Source organism: Phoenix dactylifera, chromosome 10 (assembly GCF_051530095.1).
Source record: "Phoenix dactylifera cultivar Ajwa chromosome 10, Ajwa_hap1_PhDact_Kaust_v1.1, whole genome shotgun sequence".
NCBI lineage: Eukaryota > Viridiplantae > Streptophyta > Magnoliopsida > Arecales > Arecaceae > Phoenix > Phoenix dactylifera.
In genome coordinates, this window is record NC_143199.1 from 32,906,989 (window position 1) to 32,927,255 (window position 20,267).

Consider the following 20,267-nt stretch of genomic DNA (forward strand, 5'->3'; position numbering starts at 1 on the left):
TAATCGTACTCTATTAAATATGGTACGATCCATGATGTGTTTTACAGACCTTTCTATTTTCTTCTGGGGTTTTGTCCTAGAGACTACTGCATATGTATTAAACAGGGTACCGTCTAAATCTGTATCTAGCACTCCATATAAGATATGGAGAGGTAAGAAGCCAAATCTTAAGTACCTTAAGGTATGGGGCTGTCAAGCTTATGTCAAAAGAAATTTTAGACACAAGCTAAGTGCTAGATCAGATAAGTGTGTATTTGTAGGTTATCCTAAAGAGAGTATAGGATATCTCTTCTATCATCTTACTGAACAAAGATTTTTGTTAGTAAGCATGCCACTTTCTTGGAGAAAGAATTTATCCTAGAAAAGGGCAAAGATAGGAGAATTGAACTTGAAGAAGTTCAAGACCTACAAATGGAGACACAAGATATTCCTCAACCAGATATACCCATGGATGAGGTACAACCACACACATCTTCTCTCCGAAGGTAGGTTAGAGTGCGAAGAGCACCTGAGAGGTATGGATTTATTATTGAGAATGATGAAGCCCACATCATTGAGAACGATGATCCTCTGACCTATTTTGAAGCTATCATGAGTAGGGACTCTGACAAATGGCTAGAGGCCATGAAATCTGAAATAGACTCAACGTACACCAACCAAGTATGGACTTTGGTTAATGCACTAGAGGGTGTAAATCCTATAGGTTGCAAGTGGGTCTATAAGAAAAATATTGGAGCAGATGGCCAAGTAGAAACCTATAAGGCCAGATTGGTGGCAAAAGATTTCAGGCAAAGGTAAGAAATTGACTATGATGAAACTTTTTTGCCAGTTGCCATGCTTAAATTTATTCGAATTTTGCTTGCAATAGCTGCATACTATAATTATAAAATCTGGCAGATGGATGTCAAAACCACCTTCCTTAATAGTTATCTTAAGGAAGAGATTTATATGACTCAGCCAGAAGGATTTGTTTCAAGTGGAAGAACAAATAAAGTATGCAAGCTTAAGAAATCCATTTATGAATTAAAGCAAGCGTCGAGGAGTTGGAACATCCATTTTGATATGACAGTCAAAGAGTTTGGCTTTATCAAAAATATGGATGAATCTTATGTGTATAAGAAGACAAGTAGGAGTGCCATTGTCTTCTTAATTTTGTATGTAGATGACATACACATCATTGGAAATGATATTCCAATGATGTAATCGATCAAGACTTGGCTATCAAAAATGTTTTCCATGAAAGACTTGGGTGAAGCATCCTATATACTTGGTATAAAGATCTATAGGGATAGATCTAAAAGGATGCTAGGCTTGTCCCAGTCTAGGTACATAGATCATGTGCTGAAAAGATTTAGCATTGATGGAAGTAAAAAAAGTTACTTACCCATAGGTCATGGCATACGTCTCTCTAAGAAGATGTCTCCTAAGACACCTGAAGAAAGGAATAGAATTAATTTATTCTCTATGCTTCAGCAGTAGGATCAATTATGTATGCTATGCTATGTACCAGGCCTGATGTTGCTTATGCCTTCAGCATAGCAAGCAAGTTTCAGGCTGATCCAGGAGATGATCATTGGAAAGCAGTGAAAAGCATTCTTAACTACTTGAGAAGGACTAAAGATGGTTTTCTAGTATATGGAGGATCTGAGTTGAAACTAGAAGGATATTTTGATTCTAGTTTTCAGTCAGACCAGATGATAGCAAGTCCATTTTAGGGTATATCTTTACCCTGTATGGTGGTGCAGTGAGTTGAAAGAGTTTCAAGCAGCAAACTGTAGCTGACTCAGTCACTGAGGCAGAATACATTGCTATAAGTGAAGCTGCTAAGAAAGCGGTCTGGCGAAAGAACCAAGATCTCATCACAAATCCAAGCACATTCTAAGACGCTTCCACCTTGTTCGAGAGATTGTCGAGAGACAAGATATCATGATTGAACGAATAGATACAAAGAACAACCTAGCAGATCTATTCACTAAAGCTTTACCTCAACAGCAGTTTGATCGCCAGCTTGATTGTATAGGGTTAAAGTTTAAGGACGATTGGCTTTAGTGCAAGTGGGAGAATGAAAGAATAGTGCCCTAAAAGCCAACCACAATCTGTATTGCGATAGGGTTTCTTTTGTTTTTTCAGATCATGTACATGACATTTTGATTATAAATAAAAGGCATTATATTTCATCATTTACTGCATCTTATATTTATGATGAACCCCATAGATTAGGGCAATGGTTTTAGGGCTATGATGAGATCATGCCAATGAGACCTAAAATTCTAAAACCCTAATCTAAGATATTTTCAGTTTTGGTACATTGAGTCAAGGATCAATGCTACCAGTAAGACTGGCACATCTTATGTATGCTCGATGCAGAGAGTAATTGATCTCATAGTCACTTATGTGGAGACACTAATACAAAGATTTAGGGGCTCATTAGAGAAATGAGTTGCCAAAAGAATATCTTATGGAGTCTTACTTATATGTTAAAAGATGATTCTCTTTGTGAGAGTTGTGCAACTGATCCTTTGACCTGAGATCACCATGGTATCTTGTGCATATGAATCCATGTTTTGGTTTACACTCATTTATGACAATAAGTTATGTACGGAGTCTTCTGGATATGGTAAATTGTGCACGAAGGTTATGGGTAGGTCAACAAAGAATCAATCACTTCTAGTAAGAGTAGACTGCATCCTACTTACTTTAATCATATGATAATTCAGAAAATCTTTGATCAAAGTAGAATGAAAATTAGAAAGAGTTCCTAATGTTTCATTGTTCGAATTATCATTAGAAGATTGAGAGAGACATGAATATGTAATTGAGTTTGACATAGATCCACACTCGTATACATATTCAGGATGCAGTATGATTGAAGGATTGAATTGCACGATAACTTGCCACTGAAGGGTACGTTTGGTATTTCCACCAAATTCCATATCTTCCGGATAGACATGATACATTGCTAGACGTCAATCTTGTCTTGTAGGTTTGATTGAATTAAAGAGTTTAATTCGATCACCAATTAGAAAGGGTTCTAATTGTTAAGTTCGAGTTCGCACAGTTTAGACCTAAATCAATTAGAAGAGTTATAATCAAGTTAGGACAACTAGCACCCGCACCTACTAATGGCTAGGTATGGAACCCAATGGGTCACACACAAGGGAACTGATAAAGGCTCTAATTAGATTAGAACATGTTTGTAAGATGAACATGCTAGCACGTGTTGCAAATCCTAGCTCCTGATTTGAATTGGATTCGACTAATTCTTGATTTGGATTAATCTAATTTGATTAGATCATATCCTGGTTTGGGTTGGTCAAGAGTTGGCACCTAATTGGCTTGGTTTGAACCTAATTGGATTAGGTTTAATGACTCATTCATTTTTGACCATTAGATCTTCATCAATTGTTAGATGAAGACATAATGGTGAGTTGGTTTGAACCTAATTAGATTGGGTTATATAGAGCCTTCACTCATAACCATTGGATCTTCATCAGCCGTTGGATGAAGACATAATGGGATTAAGGTGAGGCGCTTTGGATTTGAACCCTTGGATCATCATCAACTGTTGGATGATGAGATAACCAATGAATGGCGTGAGGATGATGGTGTGAGAAGCATTTCGAGCGCATGAATTGAATTAACGTATCATGAAGAGGCGCCTCTTGGTTAGATAAGGATGAAACACAACTAACTTCTTGTCTGATACGTGTTTCATACTTATCTAATACGTCTCCTTTTATTTGATAGCACCCCATCCTTGGATACGTCTCCTCCTTATGGGCGCCCCTTCTTATCACATGCCTCCTCATGATGAGGCATGTGGATGGGATGCATTCTTTGGTGATGCATCCCCATGCCAACTATAAATAGGAGTGCGCTTCCGGGGTTTTTAATCATCCGCATTCCAAACAAACTCTCTTTCATATCCTTCTTTCTTACAAGTATTCTTTCTTTCTAACATCTCTTTCCTAGTTTGTCCTAAGCCAAGACAAGGAGGTCTTCTTTAGGACAAAAAGCTTAGAAGGAGATTTAGAAAGAGAAAGAAAATTAGAAAGCAAGGAAAGCAAGCCAATTGAGTTCTTTGGAAGAATCCAGCCTCAAGGATCAAGTTCTTTGGAGTTAGAGTCTTGAACCCAGTTCCTGTGTGGATCAATGTTGGAGGGTGAACACTTAGGCACCTCGTAGAAATTCTGCATATTAGATTTAGCATTGAAGGTATTCTTTTATTCCTATATTTATATTTATTTGTTTGATTATTACCATTAAGGTGATCTTGGCTCATTAGGGTATGATGTAACGGAATTTTGTTAAGAAATTTTTTGAAATCCCGCGCTTCTGCTGCACCCCTACATCACTATGAAACCCTACACCCGGCAGGCGAGAATGTTGGACGCTAGCATGTCAACCACATGGAGGGAATGGCACAAAAGATAAAGTCAGTGGAGGTCGAGCACTTGCAAAGAAAATGAATGAGGAATAGGAGGGCTGCGTCACTCACCTGGATGCTGGCTGAATAAGCATGACGAGCGAAGTCGTCAAAGTCCTCTTCCATTAGAGCTCGACCGCGCGGGAGCATAATACCGTGCACGAGCTCACGAGCAACGTCGCCAGACTCAAGGGCCATGTTGTCCTCGAACACGCAACACTGATGCCGCAATCGCCTCCTTCCGGATTCCGAAGGACTGGAGTCGATCCCAGCTGAGGTTGGAGCCTCAGGAGGAGCCGAAACCTTGGCTGAAGTCGGAGCCTCAAGGGAAACCGCAGCCCCAGCGGATGTCAAGGACACGAAGGGAGTTGGGAGCTCGAGCCTGCTCCCGAGCTCAAGACCCGATTCATGTAACCGGACGGCCTCTCCAACCTCCTGAATTTGGCCGATAGACACGACCGCCACTTGATCAGAAGGGCCCCCTCCTGGCGCCAATGGGGGCACCTCGGCCTCTACTACAAGAACCTGATCGGATCTAGCCCGAGCAGGGACGGCGGCCTCAATCAGAGCTAGCTCACTCTGCTCAATTCCAGAGCCAGAGGCAGCTTCGGCTTTCTTCGGCCTCCGTTCAGACTGAGCCCCCTCCGAGGCGGCCACCCTCTTCCTATATCTGGCCATTAATGTCTCAGCGCTGAAGATCATTCATGCAATATCTGGCGATAAAAGATCTTATTAGAATCCGACGTGGAAAAAGGAATGGAGCAGCTGTGCTACTCTTACCCTTGAGGCAAGCTAGGCTCAGGCTAACATTTACTAAGGCCTCCTCGCTGAGTAGGTCGAAAAGCCGTGGAGTTCATTCTAGTCCGAGCAAACTGTCTAGAATGCCCTGCTCGGACTGTGATAACTGAGGGAGCCTGTTATTCGCCAAGGCCAGCGGAATGCTCCAGGTCGGATTAAACCCCCACGATCACTCGGAGGAAACAAAGAAAAATTTATCCTTCCACCCATAAATGGAGGAAGGAATGCCTCCAAAGAGCTAGAGCTTGCGGCCTCCTCGGAAGGAGAAGTACCACCATCCTTTGTCTGCGGGATTGCCTTTTAATATAAAGCAACTCCGGAAGACACTCATCAAGGGGGACAGACCATGTGCAAGGCAGAGGGCGAGGAAGCCGATTATCATTCTCCACAAGTTTGGGGCGCTGTGCGGGCACAAGATGGTAAGTCGTCAGAAGCTCGTCCACGAACCCGTGCAGAGGGAACCTCACCCCCGCTCGGAGCTTTTCTATATACACCCCGATCCAACCTTTAGGCGGGTTGGTGACTCGCCCTCCGAGGTCCAGAAGCTTGAGGACAAACTCCAGAGGAAAGAAGAACCGAGCTCGAACCGAGCCTAGATCCTCATCACTCATGAGCGAGCCGGTCCCATACGGACCTTGGCCCACCTCGAGCTCAACCTCCTCCATATCGGAAGAAGCATGGGCTAGAGATGAACCTACACCGAGCATCAAGGCCCTCGTAGGCGAACTCATTGCTTTGGTCCCAGAATTATAAAGAAGGAAGAAAGGAAACTCTCCGAGCGACCGAGAGAGGGATAAAACGCATACACGAAAGTTCGCCGAAGAAGATGACTGGAAAAAGGAAGAATGATTGCCGGGGATCGAAAATAACGCTCGACGCAAAGGTCGACGGGAAGCTCCCAAAACACTCAAAAAAAAGCTCGAACACCACAACAATGGTGGTTGGAAAGAAAGGAGGTAGAGGCAGAAAGGATCAAATAGCGACCCTAGGGTCCCCTCCAGGTCTTATTTAGCCCACTACAACAGTTCTGATCAGATAGACTAAGCGATCAGGCGAGCTAAACTCCGCCACGTGGCAGGCCTCGAAACGACCTCAACAAATCTTTCCGAATCGCGGCACTAAATACCGTCATTATGGCGAGGTGCTTCGGAGAGCGGAACATTAATAACCGGCCTCTCGCATTCCGTTAGGCGAGGTGCTTCGGAGAACGGGACATTAATAGCCGGCCTCTCATGTTCCATCAGGCAAGGCGCTTCGAAGAACGAGGCATTAATAATCGCCCCCTTCGCGTTCCATCCAGCAACCTCTCGGAAAGGAGCGCAGAGCGTGCACGTGGAACATTAAGAAGCTCCCACGGCGGTTTCTGCTTAGGGCAACGTGGCAGCCTAAGCCACCTAAGTCCGGCCCCAAAAGCCTGACTCAAAGCCCTCAGCTATAAGATACACCAAGTGTTTCCTACTCGGCGCACGCATCTTCGCAAGCGCTTGGCCACACCACAGGACGACCAACAATTCGACTACTTCTTTCACCCGAGACACAGAGTAACTCGACTTCCGAAGTTGGGGGGCAAATGATGGAGGACAAAATGGATCGTCAATGCTCACAACAATGGGACCACCCAATTTCGGCCAAATAGGCCCCAGCACCGACTGAGCCGGACATCGGCTCCGCTAAGAGCCAGTCCGAGATCGGACTTCATCGAAGGCACAGTCGACCTCAGCCGAATCTCTCTGCTGCCGCGACCTACAGCAACATTCTGACGCTTATGATGACGTCCCGAGCCCGAGCTCGGGACGCCCCAAAAGCTTCTTCGACCTCGAGGCGCTTTCCGTATTCGCCGACCCGCCCCGACTAAGCTCTAGGCGCCTCTTGTATTCGCCGATCCGCCCCGATCAAGCTTGGGGCACCTTCTGTATTCGCTGATCCACCTCGACCCTCGAGCTCGGGATGCTTTATTGAGGAAGCTAAGCCGACCTCATCAAATATGTGGTGTGACCTCTCACCGAGCCCAGCCTCGCCAATAGCTGCATCCACTTGCGTACCTACGCCCACCTGTGTGGCCGTACATTGTAAACACCTTCGCACCGTGCTTTGCTTGCTGGCCAACGACAGTCAAGGACAATGCCTTGCTACTCCAGCCGTACCCTGCTACAACTGTCAACGCCTTACCACTCACCAATGTAGGGAAAAGGAAACAGAACAGCCATATTGAGATAAAATCTTACAAATCTGATTTCAAAGCTTGCAAACTCCTACAGCAGTGACTAACATGGATGTGTGGTCATGTATAGGTCACAACACATACCGCAGTCATCAGAATTCTTAGGATGATACCATCCTTTGATGGTAAGAGCTGCAAGACTAGATTTTGCAACTTCAAAGACCCCCTCTCGTACATTTTGACTGTATGCAAAGGATTTGCAGGTGACTAACACGTTATGCACATTTGTACCATTTCTGCATGCAGCATATAGGATACAAGTGAGTTCCTGGCTTGTAAGAATAAAATCAAGGTGAAACAAAAACAAGATATCTGATGTTATGATCAAGTGAAATCAATATAAGAAGTCTCCCAAATCTTTCCTCAAGAAATCAATATGCTAAGACCGGAAAACGTGGGTTCCTCAACCAGAAAGAGATTGTGGGGAGACAAGATCCGACCATGTCGGTCATAAAGAAATCCAATCCGGCCAAAGTTCCTGAGTTAGTCAAAAAAAATCAATGAAAGTACGTTTTGGATCGAACTAATCCATTGACACAAATCGTTCATGGGCAAAAATGGAGTTATTTGGGTCCTGGAGGATTGACAGGGCGAAGTAACATAGAATCAAAATGTTATGTGTGAGATGGTCTTCAAAGTATCTATGTTCATATCTCAATACTTCTGTAGAAAATAACTTAATGCAGCTTGTATCCCTAAAATATTTTTACAGAAATTTTTCAGTTAGAGGAAAAAACGAAAGATTTTTCCCCTAACAATGACAGAGTATCATACTGTCCTTTAATTTGGCTCTTTAGCATATAATTTTTTCTGAAAAATGCAGTCCCACATATCTGTTTTGTCTTTTTATATTTCTTCTAGAACTTCTCAAGTCCAGTGTTATCTTGGGGCGTTGCTACCCAGTTGCACATCAAACTGCTTTACCGATGACAGTATGCTCTACTTCCTATCAATTCAGACTTAGTGGCAGCACCTCTTTTGCCCATATTTGACCAAAACATTTCTACATAAGTTTGGTACCAGGTTGACATCCGCCTATTACAGTAATCGAACCTTAACACAGAATTTAAAGACAGGAATAGGCTTGTAAGTTAAGGATGAGGAGCTGACAATGATATAGTATCCTATGCAAGTAAGCAAGGCAGTGATATCTCTAGGAATAAGTACAAATTTTTGGAGTACGTAATATTCAAAGTTTTCTGCTTAAACTTGTTCAGAGCAGAACTCCAGAATGCTAGTATTTCTCTAATTTGGATACCAAAGCCACCATGTCCTCAATATATTTCATCCTTAAAAGTGAGCTTATTAAATGAAATAAATTGCGGTAGCACATTGTAGTTTTCATTTCTGTAGTTGAAAACCTTCAGTGCTGAGTAATCTTTTGCTAAGGAAGCAGAAAAAACATAAGTTCTGTAGAAAGCTTATTGCTTTGTGCTAGTAAATTGTCATCAAATTAAGAGGAACAATCATGTATTCTTCCACAAGTTTTATTGAGAAAAATATCACAGCTTACCTCATTGAACCTATTCTCAGAAACAGCAAAATAAAATTCCACTGGAATTCCCTCCTTTTGTTGAAGACAACCTACATGGGGAGCATCGAAAATTGTAAGCCTACTGTTTCTCTATGCAGAATATTTACCAACAGGACATGAAGGTACAGAATGAATCAATTTCAGTTGGAAGACTTGGTGAACTATGTCAACATATATAGAGATGAACACTCATATCCCAATGCAGAGATCTAACCATTTCATCAACAAGGAACCACATCCATATACAAATAGCATGAGGTTAAGATACGTCTTTTGAGCCGCATAAAACAGAAAAAAAAAATATGGCCAGCACTTTGAAACTTGCAACCAAGCCCCCTACTAACTCTATAATTTTCTATCCAGCTAATGCCATAATCTCAACCCATAGAATATCCTTTTTTGTTACCTTCTTTAAGCATCTAATATAAGAGCAGTGTCAGTATAGGGAGCATGCCAAGTACTAGTTCCCTAATGGTATAGTAAGATATGCCTCGTACTGGTCGGTACTTAAAGTCTTGATAAAGATAATATTCAAAGTCATTAGGTTTCTTAAAGGAATATAACTTCATCTAAAAAGAGGATAACAAAAGCCTTCATTACTTTCATCGCAACTATGTCTACATTCTACTCCATTTTTGACATCATTCAACCTCTAACTTTTCCACTTCAAGTAGATAGCTTTAAGTACATTCTTTCTTGATTCTTTTTTATGCACACACCCGTAAGTATTTTATGTCATGAAATAGCTAAATCATTAAGCTATGGGCTTAAAACCTGCATCAACTACCACTGACTAATGTCTTTTTTGAGAGAAAGGGAGGGAGATCCACCTGCAAAACAACCAATAACAAATGTTATATAATATGAGCTCCATCCTATTGTAACTTTAACAACCCATGCACTCCATATTCCAGAAGAGAAACTTTACCAGCTTTAGAATTATCTAAGTGCCCAATTCTCATCTTATAGAATGTAACTCCTAAATTACATATTATCGCAAACTCAAATATTCTATCTCCTACAATATTCCAATCACCAAATTCTTCTTCCCCAGCAGGTATCTTCATTTCCTATACAATCTGCTCTTCCATGTTAAATCAAGTCTTTATTAGTATCATTCCATCTCGATGCTCTCTTCTCATCCCAATGAATACATGTTATTTCTTTTTCTAGCGAAATTTCTTCATATATTTCACACATTGTTTTTTCCTTTCATTCTGTAAAATTGCCTTTATGGTTAAGCTGTAGTAACATTATCTAAATTCTCCATCTATATTTATTATATGTAAGTGATTATTTTCTGATGCTATGCAGTATGCACCAAAGCATACATAATGTAATATCTACATAACTAAAAAAGGAGTGCTTTTTAAATGAGGAGCATGTTTCAAATATGTTGGCAAAGAAGTATAAAACATGACAATGAAAAATATTATGCAAGGTTCGCCGTCTCCGTACCGGACCTTGTATCGGTACCACACTAGCACAGTGTTGGTACACTATGATACAGAATTTTTTTTGGTATACTGAGTGTCGGTATGCCACCCATATCGGATATCGGTACCACACTAGCACAGTGTTGGTACACTATGATACAGAATTTTTTTTGGTATACTGAGTGTCGGTATGCCACCCATATCGGATATCGGTACCAAACCAATATGGTACGGTATGTCCTGTACCGCCCGATTCAGGCCGGTACGGCATACCTTGATATTGTGGTTTTTACTCTATTGTCTAGCCACGCTAAAGCGAATGCTGACAACCTTGTTGTTTAATTAAAAAAAATGTTCCATGTGAAACATCAATAAGGTGTGAAATAAAACCATACTTGGAGTAGTACAGGTAAAAGATAATTGAAGAATAACAATAAAAAGCATAAACGCAAGTTAAACAAATCTGGAGGCGCCAAACAGAAAAAAGAAAAAGGTATACCGAGTATAACATTCTCCTTGTAGAAGCTGAATTATCATAAAGAAGTTTCTGGACAACATAAGGGTATGCAGATTGAAATGTCTTAAAATTTTGATCTGCAGCCAGTGCCAATCCTGATGATGAAAACAACTATAAACAATCTTAAACATAATAATTCGAGTGTGCATGCCATGCACATGTATTTCTATGACGCATGTGGTTGTCACCCATGTGTGCACTGTGCATGCCAACACGGGAATAGAATAAGCTAACCTTCCAGGGAAGCTAGAGAGCACAAGACCAATGTATAATATGGTGGCATACGGAATTGATACTTAAGTGCTATGGACCAAATTTTACCTAGAACCTGCAAAACATGGGTAACTGTTGGCCACCAGAACAGACAAAGATCTTTTTTCAAACAATTAAGTAAAATCTGTGTTGTGTATGCTGATATCTAAATCAAGAATGAACATGATTATGCAGGTTACAAATATCAGATGACTTATTATTGTTGCATAACAATCATTGTATCCGCATGCTGAAGTAACAGATCATCATTTGAAAATGAGTGGAGCAAACAAAATAGAGGAATCTATCTGAGATCCTACAAGTGACAGGATACCATATAAATGAAGAAAAAATGCACAACAAAATTAATATATAAGAACAATATATAAATTTGTGAGTCATGACGTCAAGCTATTTTAAAGGGTGTTCAGAAAAAAAAAGGTTAAAAAAAATAAGTAATATCAACTCAGAATACCAATTTAACATCATGCAAAGAATATAATTATCTCAGGTAAATGATGAATATAATATTCGTAGAAAGAAAAGGCTGCACATGATTTTTGTGGATGTGGAAAGTAGTTATGATCGAAAAGCCAAATGAACTTATTAGGTGGGTAATCAGAAAAAGACATATTGAATCTGTATATTGATGAAATGTTTTCATGTGGGCAAAAGCAATTGCAAGTATAAGAGCTGCTTGTGCATAGATGGGGGTGTTTTCTATGGTAATAAGCCTTCACCAATGATTGGCTTCAAGCCCCAACTTTTTATTTATTGTTACAGCCTTACAGGTGTACTAATCTTTGAATTTTGATATCCCAAAAAACCAATTAGTGCATGCTATTTCTAGATGTTTGTTAAAGTAGCAACAAATTTGAGTTTTAAAAGAATAACTGGGTATGATAGTTAAAACCTAGTGTTACCAAAACAAGCACATGAATGAAATTCAAGGTATAAATTTTGGTTTTGGGCCATGTGTTGGTTGTTCCTCAAGCCAAAGTATTTCTGGTTTCATTTCAGGTAAAATAGGTTTCAATAAAACCGGATTAAAACTTAATTTTAATTCTAAAGGTAAAATTAAAAAAAGAGCATGATGTTTGGTGAAAAGGAAACTGTATTAGATAGTAAGTGTAGAAGTCAAACACATGTTATGGTGGTGCCTTATATTTGGATGTTTGATGCTGTAAAACTTTTTAAGGATGTTATCATCGTTGTCACTCTAATATTCTAATACTTGTTTGATCTGAACAAGCGAGTTATGCCATATATTCTTGCTTCTTTTAGCTTCCAGTGTTAAGTAAAAGAACCTACAATAGTGTCATGCTGTTTTAGTCTAATTCATGATTCCAGCCCAGAATCTAATGTCCTCATACATGCACTTTCAGAACCTTGATCAATATGGATACAAGACCTTAGCTGACATTCCATCCTAACATAACAATAATAATTCACATGACACCACATGAATGATAAAAATGCACGGTATCATGACTGTAGAAGAGAAGAAAAAAGTTGAAACTATTTTGTTACTAAGAAAATTTAAAACAACTTATACAAGTAACATATAGGTCAAATACTAACCCTACTAAACTTGATGTCAGGTATTCCATCATTGAAGACTACCTCATCCAAGGCCTCTTCCAAATCCTGGTACATTAAGCAAAGGCAAGAAAACATATTGAGCATATATTTTCATAAAAACTACAGAGGAATGGAAAAATAAAGTATAGTATGATGCAGATCATTTGCACAACTGTTTGTCTGCATTATTATCTGGAGTATGCTACTGTGCCAATCTCCATGCTAAATTTCGCCTATGTCATATTGTTTGTTCCTCCACAAGTCATCACACTTTGTACGGTACCTTATTGGAATTTAAATTTAATCATTTGCTTATTTTTCCAGGAGTCTTCCACAAGGTCTTCAGGAGTCCTCACCACAAACCATTTAACCATCATTACTATGTAAAATTAAGACATCCTCGGATCATATAGTTAATGATCAGTAATTGAAATTCACTTCCGAAGCAATCTATAACCAATTTAACAGAGAAATTATGTTTTATAAGAGCTGATGCCAACAAAAGCATTCCATCATAATCATCCAAGCCTTTTCCCATCAACACCAGCTACAAATCGCAGCTCTAATTAAAGAACACTCTGTAAAAGATAATTTTGTCCAACTGGCAAGTGGTGATATAATCAGAAGAAATTACGAAGCTCATTTGTATTTCTCTTGCTGCTAAGATTTCTATAAATGTGTGCAAGGAAAAAATAGGCCAATTTAAGCTTTTTGTTATCTTCTCTACCAAAACACAGTGATCTCAGTGAATGCGTGAAAAAGAGTAAACTTTGTATGCAGGTATTTTATCTTGTAGCACTTCTTTTATGGCCTTTTTTTCTCCCTCTTAGATGCTTGCAGTTTAATATTATAGTTTCCCATTTAGGTCATTTTCTTTTGTTCTCTAATTTGTCCCTCTTTTATCATACCACTTACTACAAGTCGCATGTAAGCACACGCTACAACAAACTGGTCTTCTTTTAGCACCTTGCTAAGATGTTCAGTTAAAAAGATGAAAAAAGAAATTTGGTAATGAATGGAATACCATTTTCACACGACGTAGATTGGTTCCGGGCCTAACAATATCCATCTCAGTCGAATCATAAACAAGCGCACCCCAGTCTCCATTTACTATGTGCATTATGAAAGCAAGCATAGCAAGCTGATGTTTCTTCTCCATCCGACAAAGCAAACCAAAATCAAGAAACCTAAAAAGTTAGGTAAAAATTAACAATTCGCACTTCTTAAAGAAACAGAGAGAACATGAAAAACAATTTCACTTCGAAGCAGAGGAGCAGATGCCGAGTCATTCCAATGAACTACTGCATCTTTCAGCAGCTGAAGTGAATCTTCTTGTGCACAACTGGATATGATGCAACTAAAGGCATCTCCATTATTTTTGTTTCACAAATGAAACTAAGAATTGCATATCTCATGAATGAAACAAGTTTGTCATACCCAATACATCCTTCAGGTGTATAACGCAAGTTCCCGGGATGAGGATCAGCATGTAATAGGCTGTATCAAAAAGTTGAACTAGTGTAGCTTCCACTCCTTTATTAACCTTAAATTGACACAAACATGAAATAGCATGGTTATTGGGTTGCATAGATAAATTAATTGATCAGAATCCATCTTCCAAAAAATTAACAAAACTAATAGATATATTGGGTTTGAAGGAGAATGTCAGTATTAAAAAAGTATAGACTAAATATCAATATCTTGGTTTAATCATTTTCAACTCAACTAGAGGGAATATATATAATATATTTTAGACTAAATAAAATAGAAATTCATAAGAATTCACTATTCAGTATTCAGTTACATATTATCCCAACCTGTATGAGAATTTTTAAATTACACAGACTTTCTATGGAAACACATATGGATATGATTTGTTTAGAATCACTGAGAAAATGAGTTTAGAAATAATATGGGTATGATTTGCTTGCGAACAAACCTGCAACTGTAAGATCTATGGAAACACATATGGGTACAGGGAAGGGATCCCCAGGTTCATCAGCTATCAAAAGACAAACTTTGCTAGAATGTCAACTAGGATGGGAAGACCAGACCCCAATTCTCAGGGTTGGGGTATTCCCTCTATCGAGCCTACTCAGATCAGAATTTAACTTTTTGATACTCTCTTTTTCCAATCTAACTTTAAGCAAACTTCACGGTCAACACAGGGTGAATGGAGCGGTTCATCAAGCCATTGCTGTCCTCAAACCCTAATCAAGAAGAGGGGTACTCCGCTAATAGGGGACAATTGCATTGAACCTGACTGTGAGGAACCTTGATCTTTGAAATAGAGAAATTATTCAACTGCTATGCTCATTTGGATTGTACTATCTAATCTGAGTAAAATGGAGATTGATTAAAAATACTAAAACAGAGATCATGTTTCAAGTTTTATCTCCTAAGAATCTACACAAATAAAATGCATGATTTTCTAACCAGATTCACTATAAGAACTTAGAAGAGTTAAATGGTAGCAGTCATAAGCAGAGAATGACAAAACAGAGGCACCTACATTTGCATAGTCACTCTCTTTCAGTAATAAAATACAGGGTGGCATCTTGCCTCCCTTATCATCAGTAGACGAAAAAAAATGCAAAGTCACTTAACAACCCACATATAACCACGCATGCAATAAGAAAGGGTCTAAATTTGAAGCAATCCCATACAATTTTCTATTTTTCTTTTTTCCACAAGTTGGACCCACGTACATTAGTAAAATAGAAAGATCCATTGCAATTAACCAACAATTAACAGCCTGAACTCTGAGACAGGACTTAAATGGCATGCATACTTTGTTTCAGGATAGAACTAAATGTATAACTCCTAGAACAATAAGTTTTCAAATATTGAAAAAAGTAACTATGCTTGATTTCATTAAAAAATTACACATACCATGAAGTTGAGCAGTAAAAAGAATAAACATGAAGTTAAAGATGAAATTTGAAGTTCAACAAGTAAAATATGTATATCTTACTCCATATTTCTAGAAATTTTTACTTATTGACTAGAAAAATGAAAATAAGGGGAGGAAGAATTTTTCTAAAAGAAAAACAAAGAAAGTATATCGGAGGGCATAAAATATATGTTGATAGATACTTCAAATATAATTGGAAAAAAAGAAGGTTTTCTTCATCTGAGGTTGCAAGTTTAAAATTTTAGTCACGATCAAGGCCAAATAACAAAACTAGAAGAGGAAAAAGATATACAAATAAATTGCAAAACAAGAAATGCCGTACCAGTCGGTACCGGTGTGTACCAACCATATCATATCGTACCAGTATCGAATCGGTATACAGTATGAGGGGCATACCAAGTGTCGATACGCCCAACTAACCCCCATACCAAGCATACCGACATAGTAATAGATTGGTACTAGTACGGGGTCCAGTACCAAGATGGCATACCTTGTTGTAGAATACCAAATGATAAGACTTTCTATTTTATTTTAAATAAAAAAATAAAGAAAAGCTTCGTTTGATCTGCAAATTAAAAGTCAATGTGTTTTAGATACAACTAAGCAAGACGGCAGACTGAATCCAGCTAATCCTAAAAAAATTAGATTCTGAGACCTACTGTGTTGGCTTTTCAAAGATAGTAGAAAGTACATCGTATACATACTCTTCTTATGACAGAAGATAACAAAAGAACATCACCATTTGACTTATATTTATTACGGGGCATGAGAGCAGATAAAATCTTGGCATGCGGATGCTAGTCAGGCTCATGGTGACATAGTATATCATGCACATGAATACATGCACAAATTATAATCAATTATGTTAACATAGATGTTATAGAAATGGAGAAAGTAGTTCTACTAGTAATCAGTGCACACCAGATCAAGAATGCATGTTTTGGCCTCCAATTTTATCCTCTCTGAGTATTGATTACCTCCTTGACCAAATCCCCTGGAAGGCAGAAGTAAGTTATTTGGAATTTCACCTATCATCTACTCCATAGTTAAAACTCTCTTTCTGGTTAATTTTCTAAGAACTTTTGGAACCGATATAAATTTATATTGGGAATGAGCTTCCTGTAAAACATAGATATGATAATCATGAGGGAGAGGGGAAAAACATATTATACTGAAAATCTAGAAAAGAAATCATTAGTGGAAAAAAAAACTTATTGTACTGAAAACCTATAAATAATCATTAGCATATAAAAACCAAAAACTCAAAAGGCGTTTGCAGCTTCTTTCGTGTAATCCAACTCGCCAACTAAACCTTTGCCAAGCTCATCAGCATAGAGACTAAGATCACTCTGCCTTTTTGCTACCTTCCTCAAAAATGTTAGCTGCATTGATTAAATTAAAAGTTTATAATACCTTCCAAGAAGAATAACAATCCTAATATAGTTTGTGCTCTCTTTAAATCTTCAACCAAAAGATATGTTTCGGATATTCCTGTTGCACCAATGAAGGACACTCTATGAGAGGAAGCTGACAGAACTTATCAATGAGGCAACCTTTTCTAGATATCCAAAGCAAACTGCATTAAATTAAAGTAATATGCCACATTCCAACAAGAATAACAACCCTGAGATCAGTTTTGGTTTCTTTTTCATACTTTAAAACATGTATGTTTCAAATATCCCAAATGCACCAACAAAGTATTCCAACTACAATGCTTTAAATAGAATGATTTATGCAGAATGTCAAGAATATATGAAACAAAATTCAGAAAAGGACAGATTTTTCAAGAGGAAGCTGTCAGTACTTATCAATGAGGAAGCCTTTCTAGATATATAAAAATATTTTTTTTTATTCAAGAATTGCCAAACTATGCCAAACCGGTTGGTTCAGGTTGTGCCACACATTCAACAGTTCAACCTTCAGCCCATTTGAGTTGGCAGGTTTGAGTCTTCAGCACCAATTATTTGCTCGAAAGAGCAAGTCGATTGATGCCCCCATCAGCTCCAAAAAAAAAAGACTCGACTGACCCCCCCCCCCAACCTCTGATGCTCATGATGGTTTGAAGCGCCCCCCCCCCCTCCCCGGCCGCTCGCAATCCCCACTCCACCGTTCATATTGATGGCCATTACTACTCGCTCCCTCTCACCAGTAAGCTAGCGACCCTCCCCCTTCCTCAGCCCCTCTCCCTCCCTCTCTCTCTTTTTGTTTCTCTCTCTCTCGCTTGGTTTGGGTTTAGAAGCTCCTACCCCTTCCTCCCTCCTTTCCTCCCTCTTCTCCTCTCTTCCTATTTTCGGTACTTCCTAAAACGGCATAGCAAATACTTGTACTATGCTGAACTGGTCGCTAGCTGGTACACCCTCCAACCACTCCAAATTAGTGATAACCATCAACCTAAAGATATGAATGTCATATCTTCAAAGATCCTAAACCCATGCCAGGCCTCATTTTGCAATTTGCACCAACCTGCTAGCAATTATTTGTTCTATTAGAACTCATTTAGTGCCATCAGATGTAGCCGTTATACATTACGTTTATCCCATATTTCCAATAACATATGTCTGCAATCATTTTGCTTCCGGATGCAAATAAACCAAAATAGTTTGAATAAACTACAATTACATATGATAGATAGGATAATTACCCTCATGGTATGTAAATTTTTCTTGCAAGGCTCGCAATCTTAGTATCAGGTACCATAATAGTATGTTGCCATTTTGGTAAAGTATCGCATGCACCACATTCCAAGAAATATCCCGACCCCCTCTTTGTCTCACTTTTTATTATGGTACCGCCTGCAACCGGACAATATAGATTAGTATAGTATGATATGGTATGGTACGCACCTCTAATTTTAGATGGTACAAGTAAGGGTGACAATTTATGACCAGACCCGTCAACCTGATCTGCGAACGACCTGCTTTAAGCAGGTTTAGAATTGACAAAAATGGGTTTGGATCATAAATGGGTCTTATTAAATAGGTTAGATTTAGGTTTAAACCCTTAATCCATTTAACCCATTTTGACTCGTTTAATTATTGGATCGGGTTATGACCCAACCTATTTAACCTGTTTAAAACATGTTTAACCTATGTGAAATCTGATTAACCTATTTCTATCATATTTAACCCGACTCGTTTATTTAAATCCATTTAACTCGTTAAAAACTTGTTTGACTCTTTTAAACTGTTTAAACTATTTAATAAATAGTTATGTGGGTCGGGTTGGGTTATCTGTTTAATAAACAGGTTGGATTCAGATTTAGAATTTTGAGTTATTTAATATATAGGTTAGGTTTGGGTTGATAAATTTTTTACCCGATCCGTATCTGATCCAACCCCGATTGCCACCCCTAGGTACAAGATAGTTCCACTTGGTTTAGAACGGTATGAACCAATTCAACTCATATGCCGAACCGAACCTTGATACCATATAAATACATTACTTGCACAATACGGTATAGTTGGTACATGTCAATAGTAGGCTTGCTCCCTAGAGTTGATCAACTTCTTCAAAATTACAAATACAGAATTTATTGTGACATGGTTAGCTACTTCAGTAATGACTTGTGGTAATTGAGCAATATTCAAAAGGAAGCCCACATTCTACAACAAGATGAAGAATCTTTTTTACCTAAATACAAGTTCACCACTGAGGAAGCCCAGTTCCACAACATGATGAAGGATGCCCAATCTTTTGACAAAGCTTTAGCCGTATAAGTCACAAAATGGCATGCTGATGCAAGACCACCCTAGCGAACCTAATAATTAATGCCACACAAATATAATTTCAAAGCATAAATACTATGAATGTAAGTAATTGAAATATGATTCTATGTGACACTAAATAGCAATCTGAAATTAAAATTAAGAAACTACCAGTATTAGGACTCAAATTACAACATATTTCAATGCAAAGGAGATGCTTGATATAGATGCCTAAATGCCACTTCCTGAAATCAGATTCTGGCAATAGCTTTTCACAAATGAAGTATATGATCCTGCAACAAAAGTATTGAAAATTACTAGAATTCTTGAAGAATGCAAAGCAATAGATCTTCATTCATGTAGGTGAATACGCTGCAATCACTGTCCAGATCCAGTCATTTTCCTGTTTTTAACATGTAGATCATGTACGACAGCCCAATTTACAAGATTTTCTTTTCGGTTATAGTGATCATTGATGCCCTCCAAGAACTAGATTTAGGATATGCTGATTTACAGCAAGGTTTTCTAGAACCAAAGAAGGAGGGCTTACAGGTCTGCAGAAGTTGCAAATCTGATTGGACACATGAATCAGGTTTTAGACAGATCAAAGCCAGAAATAGGTGTTAATTGATGGCTACAAAGTAACTACTGCGAGAGAAGTAGAAGTGTATTTGTTTTAGGCTACAATATGGCAAAAACAAAAGAAAAGAGAAAAAAAATAAATGCAGCGAAAAGATATTTTCCAGAAGGAAGAAAAGAAAACAAACCGATCTCACACCGTTTTGATAGGGAATCACTTTCTAGGGCCTCACACCCATATTTCAGGCCTCACATGCAGGGAAAAGAGAAAGAGAACTTTGATTTCATTGATGAAAATTCTGCAC

General features: G+C 38.6%; 1 protein-coding gene across 20 annotated transcripts in view; it reads right to left on the reverse strand.

Moving 5' to 3' along the window:
• LOC148702366 (uncharacterized) overlaps window positions 1-20,267 on the reverse strand; it is a 46,904-nt gene that overhangs the window by 12,614 nt on the left and 14,023 nt on the right. For 3 of the 20 annotated variants that reach the window (XM_089925964.1, XM_089925962.1, XM_089925956.1), the window contains exons 11-16: window positions 14,203-14,308; window positions 13,790-13,952; window positions 12,766-12,831; window positions 11,167-11,260; window positions 10,915-11,027; window positions 8,959-9,029 (exon numbers count right to left, since the gene is read on the reverse strand). In XM_089925964.1, the coding sequence (XP_089782090.1) occupies window positions 13,885-13,952; window positions 14,203-14,308 (174 nt within the window). In that variant the 3' untranslated portion in view covers window positions 8,959-9,029; window positions 10,915-11,027; window positions 11,167-11,260; window positions 12,766-12,831; window positions 13,790-13,884. The other 17 variants (XM_089925966.1, XM_089925965.1, XM_089925967.1 and 14 more) reach the window with 17 other exon arrangements.